Raw genomic sequence first — 27,508 nt, forward strand, 5'->3', positions numbered from 1 at the left:
ATCCGAGGTGTTATTTGAAAATGAAAGGATACGTTTACAATCCAAAGGAGGAAACAACAGTTGCTGCTTGATCCACTGAGTTCCTCCAGCTGATTATTTGTTGTTTGCCATTGTAAGTATGCAAGGAATTGAAAAAGAAACCAGTCCCTTGAGCCTGCCTCTTCTTTCAGCCAGGTACTCACTGCCATTGACAACTTCTGTCTTATTTCTCCCTCATGATACATCTGTCTGTGGAGTTCTTTTCTGAGTAATAACTTGTACACTTTGGTTTGGAATATACTCTGTAGAGCATCCAAGTTGTTAAGAGAGCATTTAGTTTGTTGCCCTCAGTCAGAGGACTGATTTCAAAAGCTGTTAGGTGATTTTGCAGCTTTAAAAATCCCTGGTTATACCACACTGTGTTCCATTCTGGTCACATCATTATAGGAAGGGGCTTGGGAGAGGGTGCTGAGGAGATTTACCAGGATGCCACGTGGACTAGAGAGCATGTCTTATGAGGATAGGTACTTTCATCCGAAAGTACGACGCCCAGAATGTTTCCCTCATCTTTGATAACCAGGGTTCAGAGACCTTCCAGGGTCACGGCTACCACCATCCCCACTCATACAGAGAAGCCTCTAAGAGAGTGGATCAATACCCGACAGTAGTCTCTCTGCCCAGTGATCGGCTTTTGAAAGCTAGGGCATTTCTCTTTAGAGAGAAAGAGGATGAACAGTGACTTGATAGAGATGCGCAGATAATAAAAGGCACAGATAGAGTGGGCAACCAGAGAGTTTTTACCTAGGGCAAAAATGGCTAATACTGGGGTGCATTGGAGCCCCATTAATGTGATTGGAGGAAAGTATGGGAAGATAGCAGAGGTAGTTATTTTTTATACAGAGAGTGGTCAGTGCTTGGAATGTGCTGCCCTGCCAGGGATGGTGAAAGAGACAGATACATTAGGGCAGGGGTTACCCATCTTTTTATGCATGGATCCTTACCATTAACTGAAGGGTCTGTGGACTCGGGTTGGGAACCCCTGCCTAGGGCCATTTAAGAAACTCTTCAATAGGCACATGAAGAAGGAAAAATGGAGCGCTGTGTAGAAAGGAAAGGTTAGATAAATATGAGAGTAGGTTGAAAGGTTGGAACAACATTATTGGCTGAATGCCATGTACTATGCTGTAATGTTCTGTTTTTACTCCGAGCTTTTCTAGCCCAAGGGAACGTTCTCTACTCCAACTCCTTTTAGAATCTTCCCTGTTTCATTGAGGACACCTGTCATTCTTTTAAACTCCCTCTTGCCTATCAGCAGTGTCATAGTTCAGCCTCATATAGAGTATATGTTGACAGAGGTCATGGGGAAGGGTCACAAGAGAAATCTGTTGGAAACTGAAGTTCAAACGTATTTTGAGTCTATGGACAGTTGTTTTAATACTCGACTCACATCTGGCAATGTATATTCAGTGTCATTAGACTTGAGTCAGGTACCTGGGGTCTAAGCCAAGCACTAAGCCTTAGAACAGTTATTTATAAAGAAATGGCCAAACCCATCATGACCCAAAGTGTATCCTGTTGGTCTTGTATCAGATAGTGTGCCTCTTATTTGATGGTGTGCTGGTCGATAGGTATCCAACGTGATGCAACTGTAAACACATAAGATTCTGCAGATGCAGGAAATCCAGAGCAACACACCCAAAATGCTGGAGGAACTCAGCAGGTCAGGCAACATCTATGGACAGGAATAAATATCCAATATTTCATGAAGGTGAAGGAATCATGCACAAGACGGTAGGGGAGGTGGAAGGAGTACAAGTTTGAAGTCATTAGGTGAGACCAAGATGAGTGGGTGGGAGAGGTGCTGAAGTGAGAAGCTGGGAGGTGACAAGGAAAAGGTAAAGAGTTGAAGAAGAAGGAATCTGATAGGAGAGGATAGTGGATATGGATGAAAGGGAAGGAGGAGGGGTGCCAAAGGGAAGTGATGGGCAGGTGAGGAGAAGAGAAGTGGTGAAGGGTGATAGGGTAACCAGAATGGGGAGTGGATAAAGAGAGAAGAGGGTAAGGGGGAGAAATTTACCAGAAGTTAGAGAAATCAGTGTTCATGCTGTCAGGTTAGAGGCTACCCAGACGGAATATGAGGTGTTGCTCCTCCAACCTGAGTGTGTCCTCATGATAGCAGTAGAGGAAGCCATGGACATATGAATGGGAATGGGGGGAGTGATGCAAATACACTAATTGTAGAGAGCTGAGATGACTCCATGCTTCAAGATTTCCAAATCAGTAATTGCGAATTCAAGTGTCCTCCAGAAACCAAAGTACACAAATCGACTGAGGGATTGAACTAGCAAAGTGCTAGAGATACTCGACTAGTCAGGCAGCATCAGTAGAGTGAAAAGTTTGCTGAATCTCCAGCATTTTAAAAAATTTAAGATTGTTATTGCAGTTTTATTTTCTTTTTTATTTCTGCACAGTCTGCCCATTGCATTACATTGAAAACAGCAAGTTGAATTATTCCTGGTGTCCTTGTCTGCACTTTAGAAAACTGATTATTTGTTCTTTGTGATTTGTTTGTGCTTGCCAGGTGTAAATTACCTGCTATATTTTTTGCATTACAACAGTGAATACATTTCAAAAATAGCGAGCTACCTGTGGGATGGTCTGGAGACAAAATTCTGGAATTCATGACATTCTGGAATTCATCTGACAGCATAAGTTAGAAGGAAATAATTCATATTAATGGCTTCCTAGTGTGATTAAACTCACACATATTTCGTAGGTTCAGACAATAGTTTGTATTCGGAGGCTTTAATTTGTGAAACCCCCAGGAACTTTTGCGATAGAATAACTATTTGATAAGCAGCAGATAAGTTGAGGAAACTATTGGAATAAATTTGTTATCACTGACATACAGTATGTTGTGAAATTTGTTTTGTCACAGCAGTACAGTGCAATACATAAAATATACTATAAGAAAATTAGGATATTTCTTAATGTAGTTTAAGTTATAATGATATATATAGCATGTAGTGTAAATAGAGCAAAATAGTGAGCGATTGTACATGGTTCATGTACTGTTCAGGAATTGATGTCAGAGGGGAAAAAGCTGATGCTGGGGAGTCTAGTGCCCATGATGGATGTGGCTGAGTCTACAGCCCTCTGCGGCTTTTTCCAATCTTGTACATCGGAGCCTCTGTATCAAATGGGATGTCTAAAGTAAGTGAAGATTTGATTGAAACAGATTTAAAGCTGAGCTTACTGGAGAGAATCCACTTACATATTAGATAGTGAGGCACATTTGACAAGATGAAAGTGTTGGTCACTGAACACAGAACTGAGAAGAGTTAAACCATACTCTGAATGACATTGACTTGTATTTCCAGAGTCGGAACAGGCCCATCAGCACAACTCATCCATGCCAACCAAGTTGCCTCCCTGAGCTGGTCTTTTCAGCATGTGTTTGGCCCATATCCTCTCTAAAAGTGCTTGAAACACTGCCAAGGGAAATCGGTGGAAGCAGATAACATGTCAGCATGGCTTCCTTACAAATCTGTTGGAATTCTTTGAAGAAATAATGAGTGCCTTCAGCATTTTTGTTTTTGTTGTGGATTTCTAGGACATGCAGTTTTTTTCCCCTCTTGTATTCCAGGTCTAGTTCAAATGCAGATTCAGATTTATTTATCATGTGTACTTCAAAACATACTGTGAAATGCATTGTGATTGCACGTATTGGTAGTTATGTTGCCATGGAGAGTAATGTACAAAACCTATTTCATTAGTGCCAATTAATTTTAAGATCACATTAATTGCATCTACACTCGGTGGTCACTTTATTAAGTACCTCCTGTACCTATAAAGTGGGCACTGGGTGTATGTTCATGGTACTTCTGTTGCTGTAGCCCATCTGTTTCAAAGGTCATAGTAAATTAATTATCAAAATACATATATGTCACAGGAAACAAACCTAAGATTCATTTTCTCATGGGCATACTCAAAAATACATAATACAATAGTAACCATAATGCGATCAATGAAAGACTGCATCAACAGCGTTCTTCCAGAGTAAAAAAGTCGACAAACTGTACAAATATGAAAAGAAATAAATAATAATAAATATAATACATGGCTAAGGAGTTGGTGTAGGAGGGAGGGCATAAGCTCTTTGGATCATTAGGTTTTCTTCCAGGGAAGGTGGGACTTGTACAAAAGGGACGGTTTGCACCTGAACTGGAGGGGGACTAATATCCTAGCATGAAGCTTTATTAATGCTGTACAGTGGGGTTTAAACCAGAGTTGCAGGGTGATGGAAACCAGAGTGCCAGAGGGTTAGTGGAGAGGTTACGGAGGTAGATGTTGGTAAGACCTCGGACAACGTTAGAAATCAAAAAGTTGAGCATGGTGCGACAACATCGAAAAAGGTGAATACAGGACTGAAGGTGTTGTATCTGAATGTGTGCAGTATATGGAATAAGGAAGATGAACTTGCAGCATAGTTGCAGATTGGTAGGTATGCTGTTGTAGGCATCACCAAATCTGGCTGAAAGATTATAGCTGGGGGCTTTATGTCCAAGGATACACATTGTATCAAAAGGATAGGCAGAAAGGCAGAGAGGGCGGCATTGCTCTGTTGGTAAAAAATGAAATCAAATCATTAGAAAGAGGTGACATAGGGTCAGAAGGTGTTGAATCATTGTGAATAGAGCAAAGGAATTGCATGGGTAAAAAGAACACTAAAACTTTGCCTACAAATTACAATGGGAGATAGAAAGTGCATGCCGAAAGGGCAATGTTACAATAGTCAAGGGGCACTTCAATATGTAAGTAGATTGGGAAAATCAGGTTGGGGCTGGTTTACAGGAAGGGGAATTTCTAGACTGCCTACAAGATGGCTCGTGGTTGAGCGCATTAGAAGATTGCTGTTCTGGATTGGGTGTTGTGCAAAGAACCAGAATTAATTAAGAGAGCTCGAGGTAAAAGAACTCCCTGGGAAAAGTGGTCATTATATGAACGAATTTGTCCTGAAATTTGAGACGGAGAAGCTAAAGCTAAATGTATCAGTATTACAGTGGAGTAAAGGGAATTACAGAGGCAAGAGAGAGGAGTTGGCCAAAATTGATTGGAAAAGAACACTGACAGGGATGACAGCAGAGCAACAAAGGCTGGAATTTCCGGAAGCAATTTGAAAGGCACAGGATATATACATCCCAAAGAGGAAGAAGTATTCTAATGGAAAGATGACACAACCGTGGCTAACAAGTGAAGTCAAAGCCAACATAAAAGCCAAAGAGAGGGCATACAATGGAACAAAGATTATTGGGAATTTAGAGGATTGGAAAACTTTTAAAAACCAACAGAAGACAACTAAAAGACTCATTAAGAAGGTAAAGATGGAATATGAAAGTAACCTGGCCAATAATAGTAAAGGAGATACCAGAAGTTTCTTTAGATACATAAAGTGTAAAAGAGAAGTGAGAATGGCTATTGGATCACTGGTAAACAATGCTGGAGAGGTAATAATGGGAAACAACAAAATGGTGGACAAACTGAATACGTATTTTGCATCAATTCCCTCTGTGAAAGGCACTAGCAGGATGGTGGAAGTTCCAGGTGTCAGGTGGCATGAAGTGTGTGAAGTTACCACAACTAGAGAGAAGGTTCTTGGAAAACTGAAAGGTTTGAAGGTAGATAAGTCACCTGGACCAGATGGTGTACACCCCAGAGTTTTGAGAGAGGTGGCTGTAGAGATCAAGGAGGCATTAGTAATGATCTTTGAAACAATCACTAGATTCTGGGATGGTTCCAGTCTGTCTGTCTGTCTAGGTACCATATCCAATGCAGACGTTGGTGACTATGGTTTTTCATACAGATCTATCCCTTGTTCTTTGGATGTCTTCTATTTCTTCTGTGTAACCACTTGGCTAGGCTTTTGATGTACATAAGCCAAGGTCTTCCTCTAGGTTTGCTCCCCTCAATCTTTCCAGAGAGTGTGAGTTTTTCTAGTTCATCCTTCCGCATGATATGTCCTAGGAACCTGAGTTGTCTTTCTCTTATTGTTTGGTATAAGTGATCTAACTGCTTGGGCTCTTCTGAGAACTTCTTCATTTGATGTGTGTGTGGTCCATGATATTTTTAACATTCTCCTGTAGAACCATAATTCAGCTACTTCTAGTCTGTTTTCCATTGCTGGGGAAATGGTCCAGCATTCACTTTCATAAGTCAGGATAGAATAAATGTAGCACTGCAGTATTCTGTTTTTAATGTACATGCTCATCTTTCTGTCTGTTAATATGGTCTTCACTTTTTGGAAAGCTTCTTTCCCGATTGCTATTCTGTATTTGATATCTGTGTCGCACTTGCCATCATTTGTTATTTGGCTGCCAAGATATCTGAATTTGTTGACTTGTTTGATGTTTGTATTTCTGATCTTGATCACACATTGTGGGATGTTTGTCTTTCTGGAGATGACTGTGCTTTCTGTCTTCTTGGTGTTGATTGAGAGGCCTCTGCGATTACCTTCTGCTGCCACTATAGTGAGTTGTTCTTGAAGTTTTGTTTCTGAGTCAGCTATTAGTACGATGTCATCAGCAGATCTGATGTTATTTATATTATGGCCTCCAATTTTGAGTCTTTTGATATCTTTGATACTTGTCAAGATATTTTCACTATACTGTTTGAATAAGTCGGGTGAAAAGTCACAACCTTGCCTGACTCCTCTCATGATATTCACATACTTGCTCACTTCTCCTTCTATTCTGATAGATGCTGTCTGGTCCCAGTATAAGTTTCTTAAGAAATGTATATCTTTCCCATCTACGTCCAGATCTTGAAGCATTTCCAGGAGATCTCAGTGTATGACAGTGTCAAAACCTTTTGTATGGTGGATGAAACATAGATGTCTTTTTGTACCTGGATGGCTCGTTCACAGATCATCCGTAGCATGAAAATTGCATTTCTGGTTCCACTGTTTTCCACAAAGCCGCATTGTTCTTTGCTGATTTCTGGTTTTACACAGCGTCTTGCTCTCATCATTACTCTGAGAATAATTTTTGCCACATGGCTCATCAAGCTTATAGTTCTGGTAAACTGGAAAATTACCATTCTTCAAGAAGGGAGAGAGGCAGAAGAAAGGAAACTATAGGCCAGTTAGTTTGATCTCAATGGTTGGGAAGATGTTGGAGCCGGTTATTAAGAAATCATGAAGAGATCACAGGGTACTTGGAGGCACATGATAAAATAGGCCATTGTTAGCATGGTTTCCTCAAGGGAAAATCTTGTTTGACAAATCTGTTGGAATACTTTGAAGAAGCAACAAGCAGGAGAAACAAAGGAGAATCAGATGATGTTGTGCACTTGTATTTTCAGAAGGCCTTCGACAAGGTGCCACACATGAGGCTGCTTAACAGCTATGAGCCCATGGTATTACAGGAGAGATTCTAGCATGAATAAAGCAGTAGCTGATTTGCAGGAGGCAAAGTGTGGGAATAAAGGAAGCCTTTTCTGATTGGCTCCCAGTGACTAGTGGTGTTCCACAGGGGTCTGTCTTGGGATCAGTTCTTTGATGTTATATGTAAATGATTTGGATGATGGAATTGATGGCTCTGTTGCAAAGTTTGCATATGATATGTAGATAGGTGGTGGGGTAGGTAGTTTTGAGGAAGTAGAGGGGTTACAGAAGGACTTAGATTAGAATGGGCATTGGCAGAGGAATACATTAGGGGTATTTAGGGGTATGTTGGGAACTGTGTGATCATGCACTTTGGTAGAAGAAATGAAAGAGTTGGCTATTTTCTAAATGGAGAGGAAATACAATCAACTGAGTCGCAAAGGGACTTGGTAGTCCTTCTGCAGGATTCCTTAAAGGTTGATTTGTAGTTTGAGTCTGCGGTGAGCAAGGCAAATGCAATGTTATCATTCATTTCAAGAGGACAGGAATATAAAAGCAAGGATGCAGTGTTGAAGCTTTATAAAGCACTGGTGAGGTCCCACTTGAAGTATTGTGAGCAGGTTAGGGTCCCTTATCTTAGAAAGGAAGTGCTGAAATTTGAGAGAGTTCAAAGGAGGTTCACGAAAATGATTCCAGGATTGAATGGCTTCTCATGCGAAGAGCGTCTGATGGCTGTGGGCGGGAATTCAGAAGAATGGGGGGGTGACTTCATTGAAAATTATTGAATAGTGGAAAGGCCTTGATAAAGTGGATATGGAGAGGATGCTTCCTATGGTGGGAGAGAATAGAGGACACAACCTCAGAATACAGGGGCATCCGTTTAGAACGGAGATGAGGAATTGCTTTAGCCAGAGGGTGGTGAATCTGTGGAATTAGAACCATAGAACACTACAGCACAGTACAGGCCCTTCAGCCCTCCATGTTGTGCTGACCCATAAAATCCATAAAAAATAGTACTAAACACACACTACTCCATAACCCTCCATTTTTCTTTCATCCATGTGCCTGTCCAAGAGGCTCTTAAATACCCCTAATGTTTTAGCCTCCACCACCATCCCTGGCAAATCATTCCAGGCACTCACAACCCTCTGTGTAAAAAAACTTACCCCTGATGTCTCCCCTAAACTTCCCTCTCTTAATTTTGTACCTATGCCCTCTGGTGTTTGCTATTGGTGCCCTGGGAAACAGGTACTGACTATCCACCCTATCTATGCCTCTCATAATCTTATAGACCTCTATCAAGTCCCCTCTCATTCTTCTACGCTCCAAAGAGAAAAGTCCCAGTTCTGCTAACCTTGCTTCATATAACTTGTTCTCCAATCCAGGCAACATCCTGGTAAATCTCCTCTGCACTCTCTCCATAGCTTCCACAAGAATATATCAGAGGATGGTTTCTTTGCCACAGGCAGCCGTAGAGGCAATTTTTATGTATTTTTAAGGTAGAGGTTGATCGATTCTTGATTGGTCAGGCATTAAGGGATACGGTAAGAAGAACTAAAAGAAGTTACGAGTTTGGTTTGGCAAATAAGGTGGAAGTAAATCCGAAAGGCTTCTACAGTTATATTAAAAGCAAGAGGATAGTGAGGGATAAAATTGGTCCCTTAGAGAATCAGGGTGGTCAGCTATGTGTGGAGCCGAGGGAGATGGGAGAGATTTTGAACGATTTCTTCTCTTCGGTATTCACTAAGGAGAAGGATATTGAATGGTGTAAGGTGTGGGAAACAAGTAAGGAAGTTATGGAACCTATGACAATTAAAGAGGTGGAAGTACTGGCGCTTTTAAGAAATTTAAAAGTGGATAAATCTGACCGGATATTCCCCAGGACCTTGAGGGAAGTTTGTGTAGAGATAGCAGGAGCTCTGACGGAGATCTTTCAGATGTCATTAGAAACAGGGATTGTGCCGGAGGATTGGCGTATTGCTCATGTGGTTCCATTGTTTAAAAAGGGTTCTAGAAGTAAGCCTGGCAATTATAGACCTGTCAGTTTGACATCAGTGGTGGGTAAATTAATGGAAAGTATTCTTAGAGATAGTATTTATAATTATCTGGATAGACAGGATCTGATTAGGAGTAACCAGCATGGATTTGTGCGTGGAAGGTCATGTTTGACAAACCTTATTGAATTTTTTGAAGTAGTTACGAGGAATGTTGACGAGGGTAAGGCAGTGGATGTAGTCTATATGGACTTCAGCAAGGCCTTTGACAAAATTCCACATGGAAGGTTAGTTAAGAAGGTTCAGTCGTTAGGTATTAATGCTGGAGTAATAAAATGGATTCAACAGTGGCTAGATGGGAGATGCCAGAGAGTAGTGGTGGATAATTGTTTATCGGGATGGTGACTAGCGGGGTGCCTCAGGGATCTGTTTTGGGCCCAATGTTGTTTGTAATATACTTAAATGATCTGGATGATGGGGTGGTAAATTGGATTAGTAAGTATGCTGATGATACTAAGGTAGGAGGTGTTGTGGATAATGAGGTGGGTTTTCAAAGCTTGCAGGGAGATTTATGCCGGTTAGAAGAATGGGCTGAACGTTGGCAGATGGAGTTTAATGCTGAGAAGTGTAAGGTTCTACATTTTGGCAGGAATAATCCAAATAGAACATACAGGGTAAATGGTAGGGCATTGAGGAATGCAGTGGAACAGAGAGATCTAGGAATAACAGTGCATAGTTCCCTGAAGGTGGAGTCTCATGTGGATAGGGTGGTGAAGAAGGCTTTTGGAACGCTGGCCTTTATAAATCAGAGCATTGAGTACAGAAGTTGGGATGTAATGTTAAAATTGTACAAGGCATTGGTAAGGCCAAATTTGGAATATTGTGTACAGTTCTGGTCACCGAATTATAGGAAAGATATCAATAAATTAGAGAGAGTGCAGAGACGATTTACTAGGATGTTACCTGGGTTTCAGCACTTAAGTTACAGAGAAAGGTTGAACAAGTTAGGTCTCTATTCATTGGAGCGTAGAAGGTTGAGGGGGGATTTGATCGAGGTATTTAAAATGTTGAGAGGGATAGATAGAGTTGACGTGAATAGGCTGTTTCCATTGAGAGTAGGGGAGATTCAAACGAGAGGACATGATTTGAGAGTTAGGGGGCAAAAGTTTAAGGGAAACACGAGGGGGTATTTCTTTACTCAGAGAGTGATAGCTGTGTGGAATGAGCTTCCTGTAGAAGTAGTAGAGGCCAGTTCAGTTGTGTCATTTAAGGTAAAATTGGATAGGTATATGGACAGGAAAGGAGTGGAGGGTTATGGGCTGAGTGCGGGTAGGTGGGACTAGGTGAGATTAAGAGTTCGGCACGGACTAGGAGGGCCGGAATGGCCTGTTTCCGTGCTGTGATTGTTATATGGTTATATGGTTATATAAGAGATTTAGACTGAGAGGAAAATTGGATCAGCCATGATGAAATGGTGAAGCAAACTCAATGGGCCAAATGGCCTAATTCTGCTCCTATACCTTATGGCCTTATGGTCTAAATAAGCAATAAATATTGAGAACATGAGATGAAGAGTCCTTTAAAGTGAGTCCATAGATTGAGGGATCATTTCAGTGTTGGGGCAAGTAAAATTGAGTGAAGATATCCCTTTTGGTTCATGGGTAATAACTGTTCCTGAACTTGGTGGTGTCTATCCTGAGGCTCCTGTACTCTTTTTCCGATAGCAGCAGCAAGAAGAGAATATGACCAGGGTGGTGGGGTTTCTTGATGATGGATGCTGCTTTCCTGCAACAACGCTCTTTGTAGATGTGCTCATTGATGGGGAGGGCTTTACCTGTGATGGACTGGGCTGTATCCAGTACTTTTTGTAAGAATTTCTGTTCAAGGGCATTGGTGTTTCCACACCAGGCTGTGATGTAGCCAGTTAATATACTCTCCACCACACATCCAGAGAACACAAAGTGCACTGCAGATGCTGTGGTCAAATCAAGACGTACAAAAAAGCTGGATTGAACTCAGCAGGTCGGGCAGCATCCGTTGAAAGGAGCAGTCAACGTTTCGGGTCAAGACCCTTCGTCAGGACTAAAGGAGGGGGCAGGGGCCCTATAAAGAAGGTGGGGGGAGGGTGGAAACCAATCAGAGGAAAGATCAAGGGGTGGGGGAGGGGGAGCAGGGAGGGGATAAGCAGGAGAGGTCAAGAAGGAATCTAAGGGGAAAACACTATGGATAGTACAAGAAGGCAGAGTCATGAGAGGTGATAGGCAGCTAGAAGAGGAGACAGAGTGAAGGTGGGATGGGGAAAGTTCCTTGCCCGGCATGACGCTGAACTCTTCTTCCGTCGCTTACGTCTCCGAGCCTACTACTTTAACAAGGATTCCCCTCCCCCTATTGATGACCCCTTCTCTGGTCTTCAACCCTCCCCTTCCTCCTGGACACCCCCACCGGGCCTTCTACCTGCACTCGATCTTTTCATCTCCAACTGTCGCTGAGACATCAACCGTCTCAACTTCACCACTCCTCTCTCCTGTTCCAACCTCATTCCCTCTGAACGCACTGCCCTCCACTCTCTCTGCACTAATCCTAACCTCACCATCAGGCCAAATGGCAGCTATCTGACACCTCCTCTTATTTACCCCGGAACAGGACTCAACCAAAAAACATCAAACCATTGTCTCCCGTACCATCACTGCCCTTATCAACTCCGGAGACTTTCCATCCTCAGCCAAAAAACTCTTAATTTCCACACCCCGCACTGCTCGCTTTTACGTCCTCTCCAAGATCCATAAGCCTGACTGTCCTGGTAGGCCTATAGTTGCGGCCTGCTCCTGTCCCACTGAACTTGTATCTGCCTACCTCGACTCCATTTTGTCACCCATAGTTCAGTCCCCCCCTACCTACATCCGGGATACATCCCATGCCCTCCACCACTTCAATAACTTCCAGTTCCCCAGTCCCGACTGCTTCATTTTCACAATGGATGTCCAATCCTTATACACTTCAATTCCCCATCCAGAAGGCCTCAAAGCCCTCCGCTACTTTCTGGACAATAGACCTCACCAGTTCCCCAACACCACCACACTCCTCAGGTTGGAGGAACTGGTACTCACACTTAATAACTTCTCTTTCGGCTCTTCTCACTTTCTCCAGACCAAGGGTGTAGCTATGTGCACTCACATGGGCCCTAGCTATGCCTGCCTCTTCGTGGGTTATGTGGAACAGTCTATGCTCCAAATCTATACTGGTACTGCTCCCCAACTTTTCCTTCGATACATCGACGACTATATTGGTACTGCTTCCTGCACCCATGCTGAGCTCGTCAATTTCATTGACTTTGCTTCTAACTTTCACCCACCCCTCAAATTCACTTGGTCCATCTCGGACACTTCTCTCCCCTTTCTCGATCTCTTGGTCTCCTTCTCTGGAGATAGACTGTCCACTGACATCTTCTATAAACCCACTGACTCCCATAACTACCTTGATTATACCTCTTCCCACCCTGCCAAATGCAAAAATACTATTCCCTATTCCCAGTTCCTCCGTCTCCGCCACATCTGCTCCAAGGATGAGGCTTTCGGTTCCTGGACATCCCAAATGTCCTCTTTCTTTAAGAATCATGGTTTCCCTTCTGCCATCATCAATGATGCCCTCACCCGCATCTCCTCCATTTCCCGCACTTCAGCCCTCACCCCATCCTCCCGTCACCACAACAGGGACCGTGTCCGCCTTGTCCTCACCTATCACCCCACCAGCCTCCGGATCCAGCATATTATCCTCCGCAACTTCCGCCACCTTCAACAGGACCCCACCACTAAGGATGTCTTTCCCTCTCTACCCCTCTCTGCTTTTCGCAGGGATCGTTCTCTCCGCGACTGCCTGGTCCACACGTCCCTCCCCACAGATCTCCCACCTGGCACTCATCCCTGCAAGCGTAAGTGCTACACCTGTCCTTACACCTCATCTCTTACCACCATTCAGGGCCCCAAACAGTCCTTCCAGGTGAGGCAACACTTCATTTGTGAGTCTGTTGGGGTAATCGATTGTATCTGGTGCTCCTGGTGTGGCCTCCTCTACATCGGCGAGACCCAACGCAGATTGGGGGACCGCTTCGTCGAGCACCGTCCGCCACAACAGACAGGATCTCCCGGTTGCCACTCACTTCAAATCTCCTTCACATTCCCATTCGGATATGTCCATACATGGCCTCCTCTACTGCCATGATGAGGCCAATCTTCGGTTGGAGGAACGACATCTCATCTACCGTCTAGGTAGTCTCCAGCCCCTTGGTATGAGCATCGAATTCTCCAACTTCCGGTAATTCCCTCCCTCTCCCTTCCCCCATCCCACCTTCACTCTGTCTCCTCTTCTAGCTGCCTATCACCTCTCATGACTCTGCCTTCTTCTACTGCCCATAGTGCTTTCCCCTTAGATTCCTTCTTCACCTCTCCTGCCTATCTCCTCCCTGCTTCTCCTCCTCCAACCCCTTGATCTTTCCTCTGATTGGTTTTCCACCCTCCCCCCACCTTCTTTATAGGGCCCGTGCCCCCTCCTTCTTTAGTCCTGACGAAGGGTCTCGACCCGAAACGTTGACTGCTCCTTTCAACGGATGCTGCCCGACCTGCTGAGTTCATCCAGCTTTTTTGTACATCCAGAGAAGCTTGTCTAAGTTTTAGGTGTTGTGCCAAATCTTTGCAAACTCCTAAGGAAGTAGAGGTGCTGCTGTACTTTCTTTGTAAATACACTTACTGGACCCAAGACAGGCCTTCTGAAATGGTAACACCAAGGAATTTAAAATTACTGACCCTTTCCACCTCTAATGAGGACTGGCTCATGGACTTCTGATTTCCTCCGCCTGAAATCAATAATCAGCTCTTTGGTCCTACTGACGTTGAGTAAGAGGTGTAAGAATGTAGTACCATTCACCCAGATTTCAAGGTTCGACATATTCAGTCAGAGATGCTCTTCTGCATGCTGCTGTTGTAACGTGTGGTTATTTGAGTTCCTGTCGCCTCCCTGTCAGTTTGAACTTTCATGGCCATTCTCCTCTGACCTCTCATTAACAAGGTGTTTTTGTCCCCAGAACTGCCATTCACTGGACATTTTTGCTTTTCGCACTGTAAACTCTAGAGACTGTTATGCATGAAAATCTCAGAGATCAGCAGTTTCTGAAATAAACCACCCTGACTGGCACCAACAATAATTCCATGGTCAAAGGCACTTAGATCACATTTCTTCTTCATTCTAATGTTTTGTCTGAACAACAACTGACCTCTTGACCATGTCTACATGCTTTTATGCATTCAGTTACTGCCACATGATTGGTTGATTAGTTATTTGCCTTAACGAGCAGGTGCACCTAATAAAGTGGCCACTATGTGTATTTTCTTACAGAACGGCTGAAAGCCACTAGTTAAGTCGTCGTCGTGGCTATCCCTTGAGGTCGAGGATGATGGTCTCCATTCCGTTTCCACAGAGCCTGTGCGTGTATTTGTTTAACATGTACTTGATGTTACACTCCGAGAAGCACATGATACTTCACAACTCAACCAGCTGATTCCAATGACATGGAAACCATGACGATTGGAACTGATGGATTTGTTGCAGCCTTCATCCGCCTTCACAGCCGTTGAGCTTAAAGTAACTTCGTCGGCCTGTTCCACCGTTGAGGTCTTGGTTGGATTGTTCTTTGTCAGGGACCTCACCCTCGACCTTACCGCCATGGGTGACCCTACCAGGAGCATAACTCCAGATGGCATTGCTCTCGGGATCTCAAGACCACACAAGTTTCACCACCACGACAAGGTGACAATCCATGGTGAAGATTGCTAAGTGCATTGTTATTGATTAAACAACAACTGTGTTCTGGAAGATCAAATTACATGTAATACCTTAATCTTGATATGCTGAATTAATGAATGTAATTGGAACCATTTGAATGTTATTTCCAATCACATCTTTAATCTCCAGAAAATGCTGAAGGAATTCAGTAGGTCATGCAGCATGTTTGGGGGGAACAGGAGCAGCAGATAAAATTTCACTCTTAAGTCATGGTTATTGGCACGCTGCACCTAGTCTAAACATTTATTCCTTGTCCTGTATACTTCCCTACACCGTATTCAATCTGTCTGTTTCCCATTAGTCCTGTAATTTGGCTCTGCTTCACTGGGAAACATGTTGGAGGTGGGGTGCTGTATTGCTGAGAAAAATATTGGTGACATCACACGAGGTTACTTGACACCTTTGTGCACTGTGATTGGGACTACTGTGGACCTGTTGTTTAAAACAGTGGCCTTCATACAGTCAGGCAGCACAGGTAAAATGGCAGCAAGGGATGCTCTGCAATACTCCTCAATTAATGCCAAAGTGTTTGGAAAGGTTGGAAAGGGTCATGTACATTGCTTGGTGTTGCTCCTGACTATTCTGTTAGGCTGGTCACTCAGTGAAGCTCATGTCCTCTCTATATCCAGATAGAATCCTCTCTGCAATTTGGGAGCTGTTTTTCTGCCTATGGGGTGTTTGAGAAAGACCTTGGAAATAACTTGTCCCACGACTGACAGCAGGGAGGACATTGTAAGACATTGATCAGGCCACATTTGGAATATTGTGAAGAGTTCTGGGCCCCTTATCTGAGGTAAGACTTGCTGGCATTGGAGATGGTCCTGAGGAAGTACACAAGAATGATCCTGGGAATGAAAAGGTTAATGTAGGAGGAGCATTTGATGGCTCCTGCCCTGTACTTGCTGGAGTTTAGAAGACTGAGAGGAGGAGGAATCTGATTGAAACCTTCTGAATATTGAAAGGCCTGGAGAGTGGATCTGGCGAGGATGCTTCCTATTGTGGAGGAGTTGAGGACCAGAAGGCATATCCTCAGAATACAAGAATGGCCCTTTAGAACAGAAATGATGAATTTCATTAGCCAGTGGAAATTCGTTGCCACAGATGCCTGTGGAATCATTGGGTATTTAAAGTGGAGGTTGATAGATTCTTGATTAGTAATGGTGTCAAAGGTTACGGGGAGAAGGCAAGAGAATAGGGTTGAGAGGGATGGTAAATCAGCCTGGATGGAATGGCAGAGCAGACTCAATGGGCTGAATGACCTAATTCTGGTCCTATGTCTTAAAAGTATTAGTTTCTTTTTTAAAATCACTGACATATGTCCTGGAACTATTCAACCTGTGTCATGTCTAATTCAGAACCAGCCATAAAGATACATCATCTATAATTGCACATGTTCAGAAGCTGTTCACTGTGCAGTTAATATATAGGCATATATAAGGATAGCTTCACACGTAAAGTCTGCAAAACAAAGGTTGTCTACCAACCTCTCCCTGCAGGACAATTGTGCCCTTTGACAACAAAGGTCCTTGATGAAACAGACCAGTTCCTGTGTCCTGGATACTAACTCTTAGCAAAGGCAGATATCAATGCTTAAGGTCTTGTGATTTCTGCCCTCCTGTATGGTTCTAAAATGCGGGCGACCTACAAGATAGCTCTCAAGACATCAGAGAGGTACCACCAAATCTGTGCAAATTACTTCAAACCCACTGTTGGGACATGCGAACCAAAGTGAGTGCCTACTCCCAGGCCAAGTAAAATCCAAATTAAATCCAATTGTTTGTGAAGGATAACCTGAGTCATTCACCCACATGACACCAGATTCAATGCTGAAGATGTTGGGTGGACAGAGGTAAAGATCCAAGGATGTTTCAAAACCTGCTTGAGAAAGTGTAACACTCACATTGAATCAAGGAAAGCTTGGGCACATGATCACTTCAAATGGGAAATGAATGGCATTGAGAAACATGTCCATGTTGTAGGAGCACACAGTGACCCACTCCAGTCTGCAGGTCCCATCAAGCACCTCAGAAATGAAGTGCAGGTAAGTAATGCTTGATCCTGAAGGAATGCTGAAAAAGTAGTTGGCCGAATCAAAGGTGCTGATGAATCTGCATGTAAGACGGAGTTTGAGAATCTGGCTGCACAATAACCTCTTACTCACTGCTGCCATCACGAAGAAGGCAATCACGTCAGCAGGTGTAGGAACTCTCAAACATCAGGCTCTTGAACCAGAGGGGATAACGTCATTTAACTTCTCTTGCCCCATCACTAAAATGTTCCCACAATCTATGAACTCGCTTTCAAAGGACTCTGCATCTCATATTCTCAATATTTATTGATTATTTATTTTTGTATTTGTTGTCTTTTGCACACTGTTGGGCATGGTCATTCATTGATACTGTTATGGTTGTTGGATTTACTGAGTATGCCTGCAAGTAAACAGATCTCAGGGTTGTATACGGTGACATGTATGTGCTTTGATAATAAATTTACTTTGATCTTAGAAACAGGATTCATGCCACTGATTTGAGGAACTGTGAAATCTGTAATTAATTTAAATGACAAACACCAGCAATTTAATTACATGGCAAGCACCAGTAACATGCAAAAAATCCACTGAGGAATGCTGGCAGAGGAACCAACTAAGATTGCCACAATGGCATTGAAATTCATCCTTCCAAGTTGCTGATTTCATGGAATCCTTTTTAAACAACTTAACACAAAATCTTGAAATGGAACTGTATCAGACAAAGTAAATGGGCCAGAATGTTGACCTGCAGACTGGCAGATTCTGTGCTCAGCTCCAATATCTCTCCTTTAGCAACGGATAAACTGCTGAAGAAACTCAGCAGTTCAGGCAATATGTATGGAGGGAATTAAACAGTCAGTGTTTCAGGTCTTGTTGGTGCTTACCAAGGTGTACATTTATCATAGAGGTCCACTGAAAGTCTAAAGTCGAGTATAAGCACAAATATATCGGTGTAATAACAAACTTAGTTGCAGCACTTTGCATCACATGAGCAGCATTCGCAAAAAGAAAAAAATAAATTATACACTAGTTTTACAAGAAAGGGTACAATTTGAACAAGGTCCATTGTAGTACCAATTCATCAAAGTGGTTATAGTGTTGTGATACTGAGGTAGTGATTAGGGTTGCAGAGATTGGTTCAAGAACTGAATGGTTGAAGAGAAGTAGCTGTTTTTGAATCTGATGGTGAGTGACTTAAGGCCTTTGTACCTCCTGGCAGCTGGAGGCTGCAAGAAGATGGCATAGCCCAGAAATTGGAAGATCTCTGATGATGGGTTTGGCCTTCTTGAGGTAACACCTCCTGTAGGTGCTACCAGTGAGCTGTGCCTGTCAAGAGTTCACTATTCTCTGCATTCCTGCTCATTCAAATTGTTGTATAAGACCATAATGCAAAGACCTGGGACATGGGAATTTTCAAATTCAATCATTCTATTGTGTCTCATAGTTCATTGCAGATACAATGAGTTCACATTGTCAGTGCACTGTGTCAGCTATGTATTTCCTCTGTCATTCTGCCCTGAGACTGTGCATTCACTTTAGGGATCCCATGGATTAGATTCAAATTTATTTAACGCAAGTGCATTGCAACATACAGGATTAGGTAATCACTTAATAGCCTGTTATGTGGTCAACACATTCACTGGCAATCTATCACATGGACCATGCATTCACTCTGACAGAAGGCCATGGGTTTTCTTTAGCTACCCTTCCATGCCAGCTACTGCAGCCTGGTCTTATAGGAGATTGGGGCTGAAAGGAAAAATGGATCAGCTATGATGAAATGCCAGAGCACACTCAATAAGCTGAATGGCCAAATGGCCTAACTCTGCTTCTATATCATATGGTCTTAAACTGCCTTTTCCTACAGCTCTTTTTTGGAAAGTGCTATAGAACTATTAAAACAAAAAACACGCCATCTTAAAATTTTGTTCCCCCAGGCAGTTAATGTGATCAACCATCCTACTTAGCCCCCACACCCCTCTGTCTATTATCCCCTCACCCCTCCGTCTATTAGCCCCACACCCCTCTGTCTATTAGCCCCTCAGCCCTCACTGCATTGCACTAAAGACACTTTAAACCACTTTTTATAATGCTGTTGAATTGAATTGACTTTATTTCTCACATCCTTCACGGATGTGAGGAGTAAAAATCTTTATGTTACATCTCAGTCTGAATATGCAATTTATAATAAACAGAATAGTCAATATAACATAGAAATATAGCTGCGTCAGCATAAATTATGCAGTCTGGTGGAAGAAGCTGTCCCAGAGCCTGTTGGTCCTGGTTTTTATGCTGCGGTACTGTTTCCCTGATGGTAGCAGCTGGAGCAGTTTGTGGTTGGGGTGACTCGGGTCCTGAATGATCCTTCGGGCCATTTTTTGCACACTTGTCACTGTTAAAAGCTGTCATAGTGCATGTAGGTACTAACGATATAGGAAGAAAGCGGAATGAGGTCCTACAAGCTGAATTTAGGGAGCTAGGAAATAAATTAAAGATTAGGACCTCAAAGGTAATCATCACAGGATTATTACCGATGCCACGTGCTAGCCAGAGTTGGAATATCAGGATATCTAGAGTGAATATGTGGCTTGAGCGGTGGTGCAGGAGGGAGGGAGGGAGGGAGGATTCTTGGGGCATTGGAACCGCTTCTGGGGGAGGTGGGACTAGTACCGTCCGGACTGTCTACATTTGGGCAGGGCCAAGGTCAATGTCCTAGGGAGATTGTTTGCTAGTGCTGTTGGGGAGGCTTTAAACTAATATGGCAGGGGGTTGGGAACCCACACAAAAAAGAAGAGGGAATTGATGCAGAGACCAAAGCTAGAGTTAGTGAAGAAAAAAGTAAGAGTACAGTGCATAAAAGTAAAAAGCAAAAATCGCATAGGTCACTAGATTCTTAAAGGACAATGAGTATAAGGGCAATTTAAATGCCCATAGTATTAGAAACAAGGTTAGTGAATTTGTAGCACAGATCAGTACCTAGGTATATGATTTAGTGGCCATTACAGAAACCTGGTTGCAAGGTGGAGGTGACTGGGAATTAAATATCCAAGGGTATCAGGTAATACGGAAAGATAGGCAGGAAGGCAGAGGAAATGGGGTAGTCCTCTTGATTAGGGATGAGATCAGGGCGATTGTAAGAGACGATATAAGAACTACGGAGCAGAATGTTGAGTCCATCTGGGTAGAGATTAAGAATAGTAAAGGGAAAAAAAAATCACTGGTGGGTGTTGTCTATAGGCCACCTGATAAAAATATTGTCCTGGCAGAGGCAATTAACCAAGAAATAACTGAGGCTTGTAAGAACGGAACAGCATTTGTAATGGGGGATTTTAACTTCGACATAGATTGGGTGTATCAGGTTCGTCAAGGAAGTCGTAAGGAGGACTTCATAGAATGCATCCGTGATGGCTTCCTTGAGCAGCATGTTAGTGAACCTACAAGGGAAAATACCATCTTAGATGTAGCCCTGTTCAGTGAGACAGGTAAGATTAACAATCTTGTAGTCAGGGATCCTCTTGGAAAGAGTGATCATAGTATGATTGAATTTCGCATTCAGATTGAGGATGAAATAGTTAGATCTAACTAGTGTATTATGCTTGAACAAGGAAGACTGCAACAGGATGAGGGAGGAGTTGGATAATGTGGATTGGGAGCACAGGCTATTTGGTAGGACAGTTGAGGATCAGTGGAATACTTTCAAAGAGGTTTTTCACAATGCTCAACAAAAGTATATTCCAGTCAAAAGTAAGGACAGTAAGTGTGGGGAGAGCCAGCTTTGGATAACTAAGGAAATAAAAGATAGTATCAAATTAAAAGCTCTTGCGTACAAAGTCACAAAGGGTAGTGGGAGACTGAAGGATTGGGAAAACTTTAAAAAGCAACAGAGAACAACTAAACAAGAAATAAGGAAAGGGACAATAAGAGTATGAAAGTAAATTAGCACAAAATATAAAAATAGCAGAAGTTTTTATAAATATATAAAGCGGAAGAGGGTGGCTAAAGTCAATGTAGGTCCCTTGGAAGATGATAAGGGGAAATTGATAATGGGTGATAAGGAAATGGCTGAGGCATTGAACGACCATTTTGTGTTGGTTTTCACGGTGGAGGACATGTCTAATATGCCAAGGAAGGATGTTATGGACGATATGGGAGGTGAGGACCTCAATAAAATCACTGTCACTAAAGAGATAGTGATGAGCAAACTAGAGGGCCTGAAGGTAGATAAGTCCCCTGGTCCTGATGGGATGCATCCCAGGGTGCTGGAAGAATTGGCGAAGATTATAGTGGACATGTTGGTTATCACTTATCAAAACTCTGTAGACTCTGGGCAGGTCCCATAGGATTGGAAGACAGCAAATGTCTCGCCACTTTTTAAAAAAGAATCCTCCTCCTCCTGGCATTGCATGGAGTAGATGTGTTTCTCTTAACGGCTCCGTTCTTTTTAAATTACTGAATCCAATCTGCTTTGAAAACTTACTCTTGGAGTATTATGATGACTTGTGCTAAAACTTCTAAAAAAAGAAGAGGATCCTGCCATTACAATGGAGGCTATTGCAGAACTAATTCAGAAAGCTCAGAGCGAAATGTCTGAACAACTTTCGGGTGTGTGTTTAAAAGTTACCATAGAACTTAAATGAATGGAGATTCTGCTGCAGACTATTCAAAAAACTGTACAGGAACATACTACTCAGATTCAAGAACATAAAGATGCTTTAACGAGACTGGATACTAAGACGGATGAGTTGGAAAATTCCGGAGATAAACAATCAAAAATTGTTGAATCTTTAAGACAAAAGATAGTCGCCTTGGAGAATATATCAAGAAGGAACAATATACGAACTTTGGGTCTTCCTGAGTTGGTCGAAAGCAATCGACCTTCAGAATATTTTGCAAAGCTGTTGGCTCATTTGTTTTCTGATGTTTTGGATATTCCACCAACAATAGATTGGGCTCACCAAGCCCCAGTGTTTAGATCCTCTTCTCAACAAAAACATTGACCTGTGATAATTGCTTTTCATGACTTTCAAACAAAGGTTACTATAATTCGCCAATCTCGTCGGTTTGGTATGATTAACTTTGAAGGTTATAAGATAAGGTTGGCCTGACATATTAAATGAATGTTTTAAGTATAAAAAGGTCATGGCAGAGTTATATAACAAAGGCTATAAACCTTCACTAAATTACCCCGCTTGCCTCAGGATTATTTTGAAAAATGGATCTCCTAAGTGTTTTTTTTTCAATTGAAGAAGTGCACGATTTTCTTCAGGCTGAATCAAGTCCAGAAGATTAATTGTTTAATACTGTACCATATAGCTTGACTGATTCTTTGTTGTTGGAATTTTATAGTCTTGTGGTTTAGTATGTCTTTCTTTAGAACAATTCTCTCTTCTATTCTCGTATACTCTCATAAGTAGTTTCTGTTCTTAGCGTATTTTTTTGCTGAGTTAATTTTTTTTCAACATGATGTTTTGAACTCTTCTTTAGCTCTTTTGAATATTATTTAGTCTATCAACTCCAGAAGTTTAACTGTTTATTTCTGCTTTATATAACCTTGTTCCCTCAGTTTTGACTGATCAATTTGTTGCAATTTTGCAGTTTATTTATCACTTTTCTTTGAACAATTCTTTTTCTTTCGATATATTTTCATAAATAATCCTTTTTCTTCTTGTATTTTTATTTTTTCTGTTTAGAAAATTAATAGACTTAACTTCAGTAAGTTTTCTTTGAAATTATTCTTTGTAAACACTATGTTTTGAAATTTTTAAGTTTGAAGGTTGTGCTGCCTTTATGGCAGTTATTTAGTTTATAATATTTTCGCTTAGTAATTTGTTAGCATTTTTCTAGTTAAAGTTAGGATTGTTTAAATCAATTTATTCGTCTGTAATACATCACGGCTGCGATGACGTCACATCCGGGTTCGCCGCGTCTTGTGGGAAAATACCGGTTTGAGATATACGCAAGGGTAGGGGTCACTCACATGTGCCACCATAGCGCCGGCTAGGTTTTCTCTATGCACCAAAGACACAGTGAAAGCAATGCTGTAAGTCATTAGATAATCGATATGTTGAGTTAAAATGTTAACGCCGATTCTGTTAAAAGTAATGACGGTCGGTAAGGTTTATGTTTTCGTCAGTTAAAGAGTCGGGATAGTTTGTATTGAAGTGCATCTAAAGCAGTCAATGGAGCAGCTAGATTCTGACTGTATGCTGCACTTTAATGTAATGTAGTTATTGTAGTTTTACCTTTGCAAGTATTCACAATGTAAATGTGATATTTAGAAGGAAACAAACACTGTACCAATCTTGTATTGTTTTATCAACAGTTTTCACCATACGTTAATGTGAAGAGTGAACAGTAAATGGTTAATCTTACTGCGGCCTTGTTTGCATTGACTCTGGTTTATCTCAACGTTTACCTCGGCGTTACGTCACACCCGAGCGAGAACGTTACAGTGAAAAAGCGGCATTATCAGGTGTTTAAAGTGCAGCCATGTCAACTTGGTCCAGCATCAAGTCGTTGTCAAAGTCGTCGCCATCCTGCGACAGGGGCAGTAGGGCATCAAGTAAGGCCACCCAAGCAAGAGCTAAAGCAGCAGCCGCCAAGGTGCGAGCGCACTTTGCCAAAGAAGAATTAGAAGTAAAGATGAAAGCGGCTGCCAGAGAAGCCGAAAACCAGACGGAAGAGGCTGCCAGAGAAGCCGAAAACCAGAAGGAAGAGGCTGCCAGAGAAGCTGAAAACGAATTGGAAAGGAAAAGGGTAGAGGCACAGTTAGAAGTGCTGAAGCTAGAACGAGAAGCAGCAGCCACCAGGGTGGAAGCAGGGTTAATAGAAGATGCCGAAGAAATGCACGATCCAGTTGACGGAAGATCTACTTCAGAAAAGATCAGATCGGAACGCACAAGCGACTATGTCCAATCTCAAATAGACTGGAAGTCTCTTTCTTCCTCTCCTTACTTATTCGATAACGTCCCACTTCATGAGGAGTCTCGGAGAGGCCCGACGGCATCACGTCCATCCGAGGAAGATCATTTACCCTCGCAACTCCGCGACGAATCCAGGAATGAAAGGGCTCATGACCAGTACTTCTCGACACCAAACTTACCAGATTTGGGGAGAAGAGAGGCAAAGACCGAGTCCAGACCAGCAAATTCCATAACAGATGTACGCCCTCAGTCGCGTACCCGCGGACATGTTCCCTCAGCCCGCACACCACTTGCAGACGAATCCGTAGCACGGTATTTCGCACGACGGGATCTCGTCACTTCAGGACTATACCAGTTCGATGATAAACCTGAAAATTACCGTGCATGGCACTCCACATTCACCAACGCTATCGACGGAGTCCAGCTCAGAGCAACCCAGGAGTTGGATCTTATGGCAAAATGGCTGGGAAAAGAATCATGTGAACAGGTGAGACGCATGCGTTCAGTGTACATCAACAAACCCGAGCTAGCATTGAAGAAAGCATGGGAGAGACTTCAGGAGGGCTATGGAGCCCCCGAAATTATTGAGGCGGCGCTATGCCAACGTTTGGGAAATTTTCCTAAGGTGTCAGCCAAGGACCACACCGAGCTAAGAGAATTCGGAGATTTACTCATGGAGATTCAAGGCGCCAAAGAAGATGGCTACTCAGCTGGTCTAGTATACCTAGACACTCCAACCGGGATTAGACAACTCGTGGACAAACTTCCATTTGGGCTGCAGGACAGGTGGTTGTCCGTTGCCTCAGATTACAAGGAAGAACACGAAGGTCAATTTCCTCCCTTCGAGTATTTCACTAAGTTTGTGTGCAAGGAGACGAAGAAGCGAAATGATCCTAGCCTCATAGGTCCAGGAAGCAGTACAATTTACACCAAGCCAGATAAATCCACTTCGAATAATTCCAACATTACTAAACCAGTCTCAGCGCTTAAGACTGAAGTCTTTACAACTAACAACGACCCTAGCAAGAATTGTCCATTGCACGACAAACCCCACCCCCTCAAAAGATGCAGAACGTTTAGGGAAAAACCCCTTGAAGAGAGGAAGGCCCTCCTCGAGGAGAAAGGAATATGTTTTAGATGCTGTTCCTCGACCTCTCACTGTGCTAGAGAGTGTACGATCGCCGTGAAGTGCCCGGAATGTAATAGCACTAATCACGACGGGGCCATGCATCCTGGCCCGTTACCACAAACCGACAACGCTCCTTCACCTCCACAACAGGACGGCGGGGAGGGAGAAGCTCACTCCAGGACAACCGTTGTCAGCTCGAGCTGTACGGAAGTTTGCGGTCAAGCTCAGGCAAGCCGTTCTTGTTCAAAGATCTGTCTCACTAAGGTGTACCCTAAGGGAGCCAAAGACAAGGCCATCAAAGCCTACGTAATTCTGGACGATCAGAGCAACCGCTCGCTAGTCAGTCCAGAGTTCTTTAACTTGTTCAATATTGAGAGTGAGCAGTTCCCATACTACCTTAGAACTTGCTCAGGCAACATGAAAACTTACGGAAGGAGGGCCGAAGGCTTCCAGATCGAGTCCCTGGATGGTAAAGTCCTCATCTGTCTCCCTCCACTCGTAGAGTGCGAGAAAATCTTGAATAACCGCACTGAGATCCCGACGCCAAGTGCGGTGCTACACCAACCACATCTCCACCACATCGCCTAACCTTGTGTACCCGGAGAACATCCCTCCCTAATAGCAGGAGCTGGATCCAGAAGCAGAAATACTCCTGCTATTAGGGAGGGATGTTCTCCGGGTACACAAGGTTAGGCAGCAGGTCAATGGACCACACAACGCCCCCTTTGCGCAACGCCTGGATCTGGGCTGGGTGGTGATAGGAGAGGTGTGTCCTGGCAACGTACACAAATCAACGGTTAACACACTCAAGACCAATGTGCTGGAGAGTAGCTGCCATTCTATTCTTCAACCCCGCACAAGTTCCATGTGCGTCCAGGAAGCACAACAAGGCTTTAACAAGCGCAAAGTAACTGACGAGACGCTGGGTCAGTCAGTCTTCGCTCAAAAGGAGCATGATAATAAACTTGCTCCATCGGCTCAAGACGCCATCATCTTAAAAACAGAGGACACCAAGGTCTTCAGAGACAAAGCAAATAGTGAGGTCGCCCCACTACCTTTCAGAGAACCACGCCAGCGCTTGCCAAACAACAAAGAGCAGGCAGTCAAGCAGTTCACGTCCTTGCAAAAAACCACGAAAAGGAAACCTGAGATGCAGCAACGCATCCGATCGACCCTCGAGGTACTGGGCACACTAATGGCATAGGTCACAGCCATTATGAATGCACGACCACTCCTACCCGTGTCTTCTGACCCGGAAAACCCCTTCATACTCTCACCATCAATGCTCCTTACGCAGAAGGCAGGAGCTGCCCCTCCACCAGGGGACTTCTCCGATAAGGACCTGTACACAAAGCAATGGAGAAGGAACCTTCAAGTTGGAGATTTAGTCCTGCTCAGGGACAAGCAAATCGCCCGCAACTGCTGGCCAATGGCCAGAATCACTGCCACATTCCCTAGTAGGGATGGACATGTCAGGAAAGTCGAGTTGAAAACTACCGACCAAGGCGATGGGAAAATTTACCAAAGGCCTGTTACAGAAGTCATTCTACTTCTACCTAATGACTGATTTAGAGACTGAAGTTTGTATTATGTTCATTGTGACCTTACGAAGGTCAAGCGGGGAGTGTGCTGCCTTTATGGCAGTTATTTAGTTTATAATATTTTCGCTTAGTAATTTGTTAGCATTTTTCTAGTTAAAGTTAGGATTGTTTAAATCAATTTATTCGTCTGTAATACATCGCGGCTGCGATGACGTCACATCCGGGTTCGCCGCGTCTTGTGGGAAAATACCGGTTTGAGATATACGCAAGGGTAGGGGTCACTCACATGTGCCACCATAGCGCCGGCTAGGTTTTCTCTATGCACCAAAGACACAGTGAAAGCAACGCTGTAAGTCATTAGATAATCGATATGTTGAGTTAAAATGTTAATGCAGATTCTGTTAAAAGTAACGACGGTCGGTAAGGTTTATGTTTTCGTCAGTTAAAGAGTCGGGATAGTTTGTATTGAAGTGTATCTAAAGCAGTCAATGGAGCAGCTAGATTCTGACTGTATGCTGCACTTTAATGTAATGTAGTTATTGTAGTTTTACCTTTGCAAGTATTCACAATGTAAATGTGATATTTAGAAGGAAACAAACACTGTACCAATCTTGTATTGTTTTATCAACAGTTTTCACCATACGTTAATGTGAAGAGTGAACAGTAAATGGTTAATCTTACTGCGGCCTTGTTTGCA

The 27,508-nt window shown here is 43.0% G+C and overlaps 1 protein-coding gene across 1 annotated transcript; it reads left to right on the forward strand.

Moving 5' to 3' along the window:
- The first annotated feature begins 2 nt into the window (after positions 1-2).
- LOC140734558 (uncharacterized) lies at positions 3-27,508 on the forward strand. Its single transcript, XM_073058699.1, has 2 exons — positions 3-112; positions 23,541-27,508. Exon 2 carries the CDS (start codon positions 23,708-23,710, stop codon positions 25,856-25,858), a length of 2,151 nt encoding a protein of 716 aa, XP_072914800.1. The 5' UTR covers positions 3-112; positions 23,541-23,707; the 3' UTR covers positions 25,859-27,508.

The sequence above is a fragment of the Hemitrygon akajei genome, chromosome 10, assembly GCF_048418815.1.
Source record: "Hemitrygon akajei chromosome 10, sHemAka1.3, whole genome shotgun sequence".
Lineage (NCBI taxonomy): Eukaryota > Metazoa > Chordata > Chondrichthyes > Myliobatiformes > Dasyatidae > Hemitrygon > Hemitrygon akajei.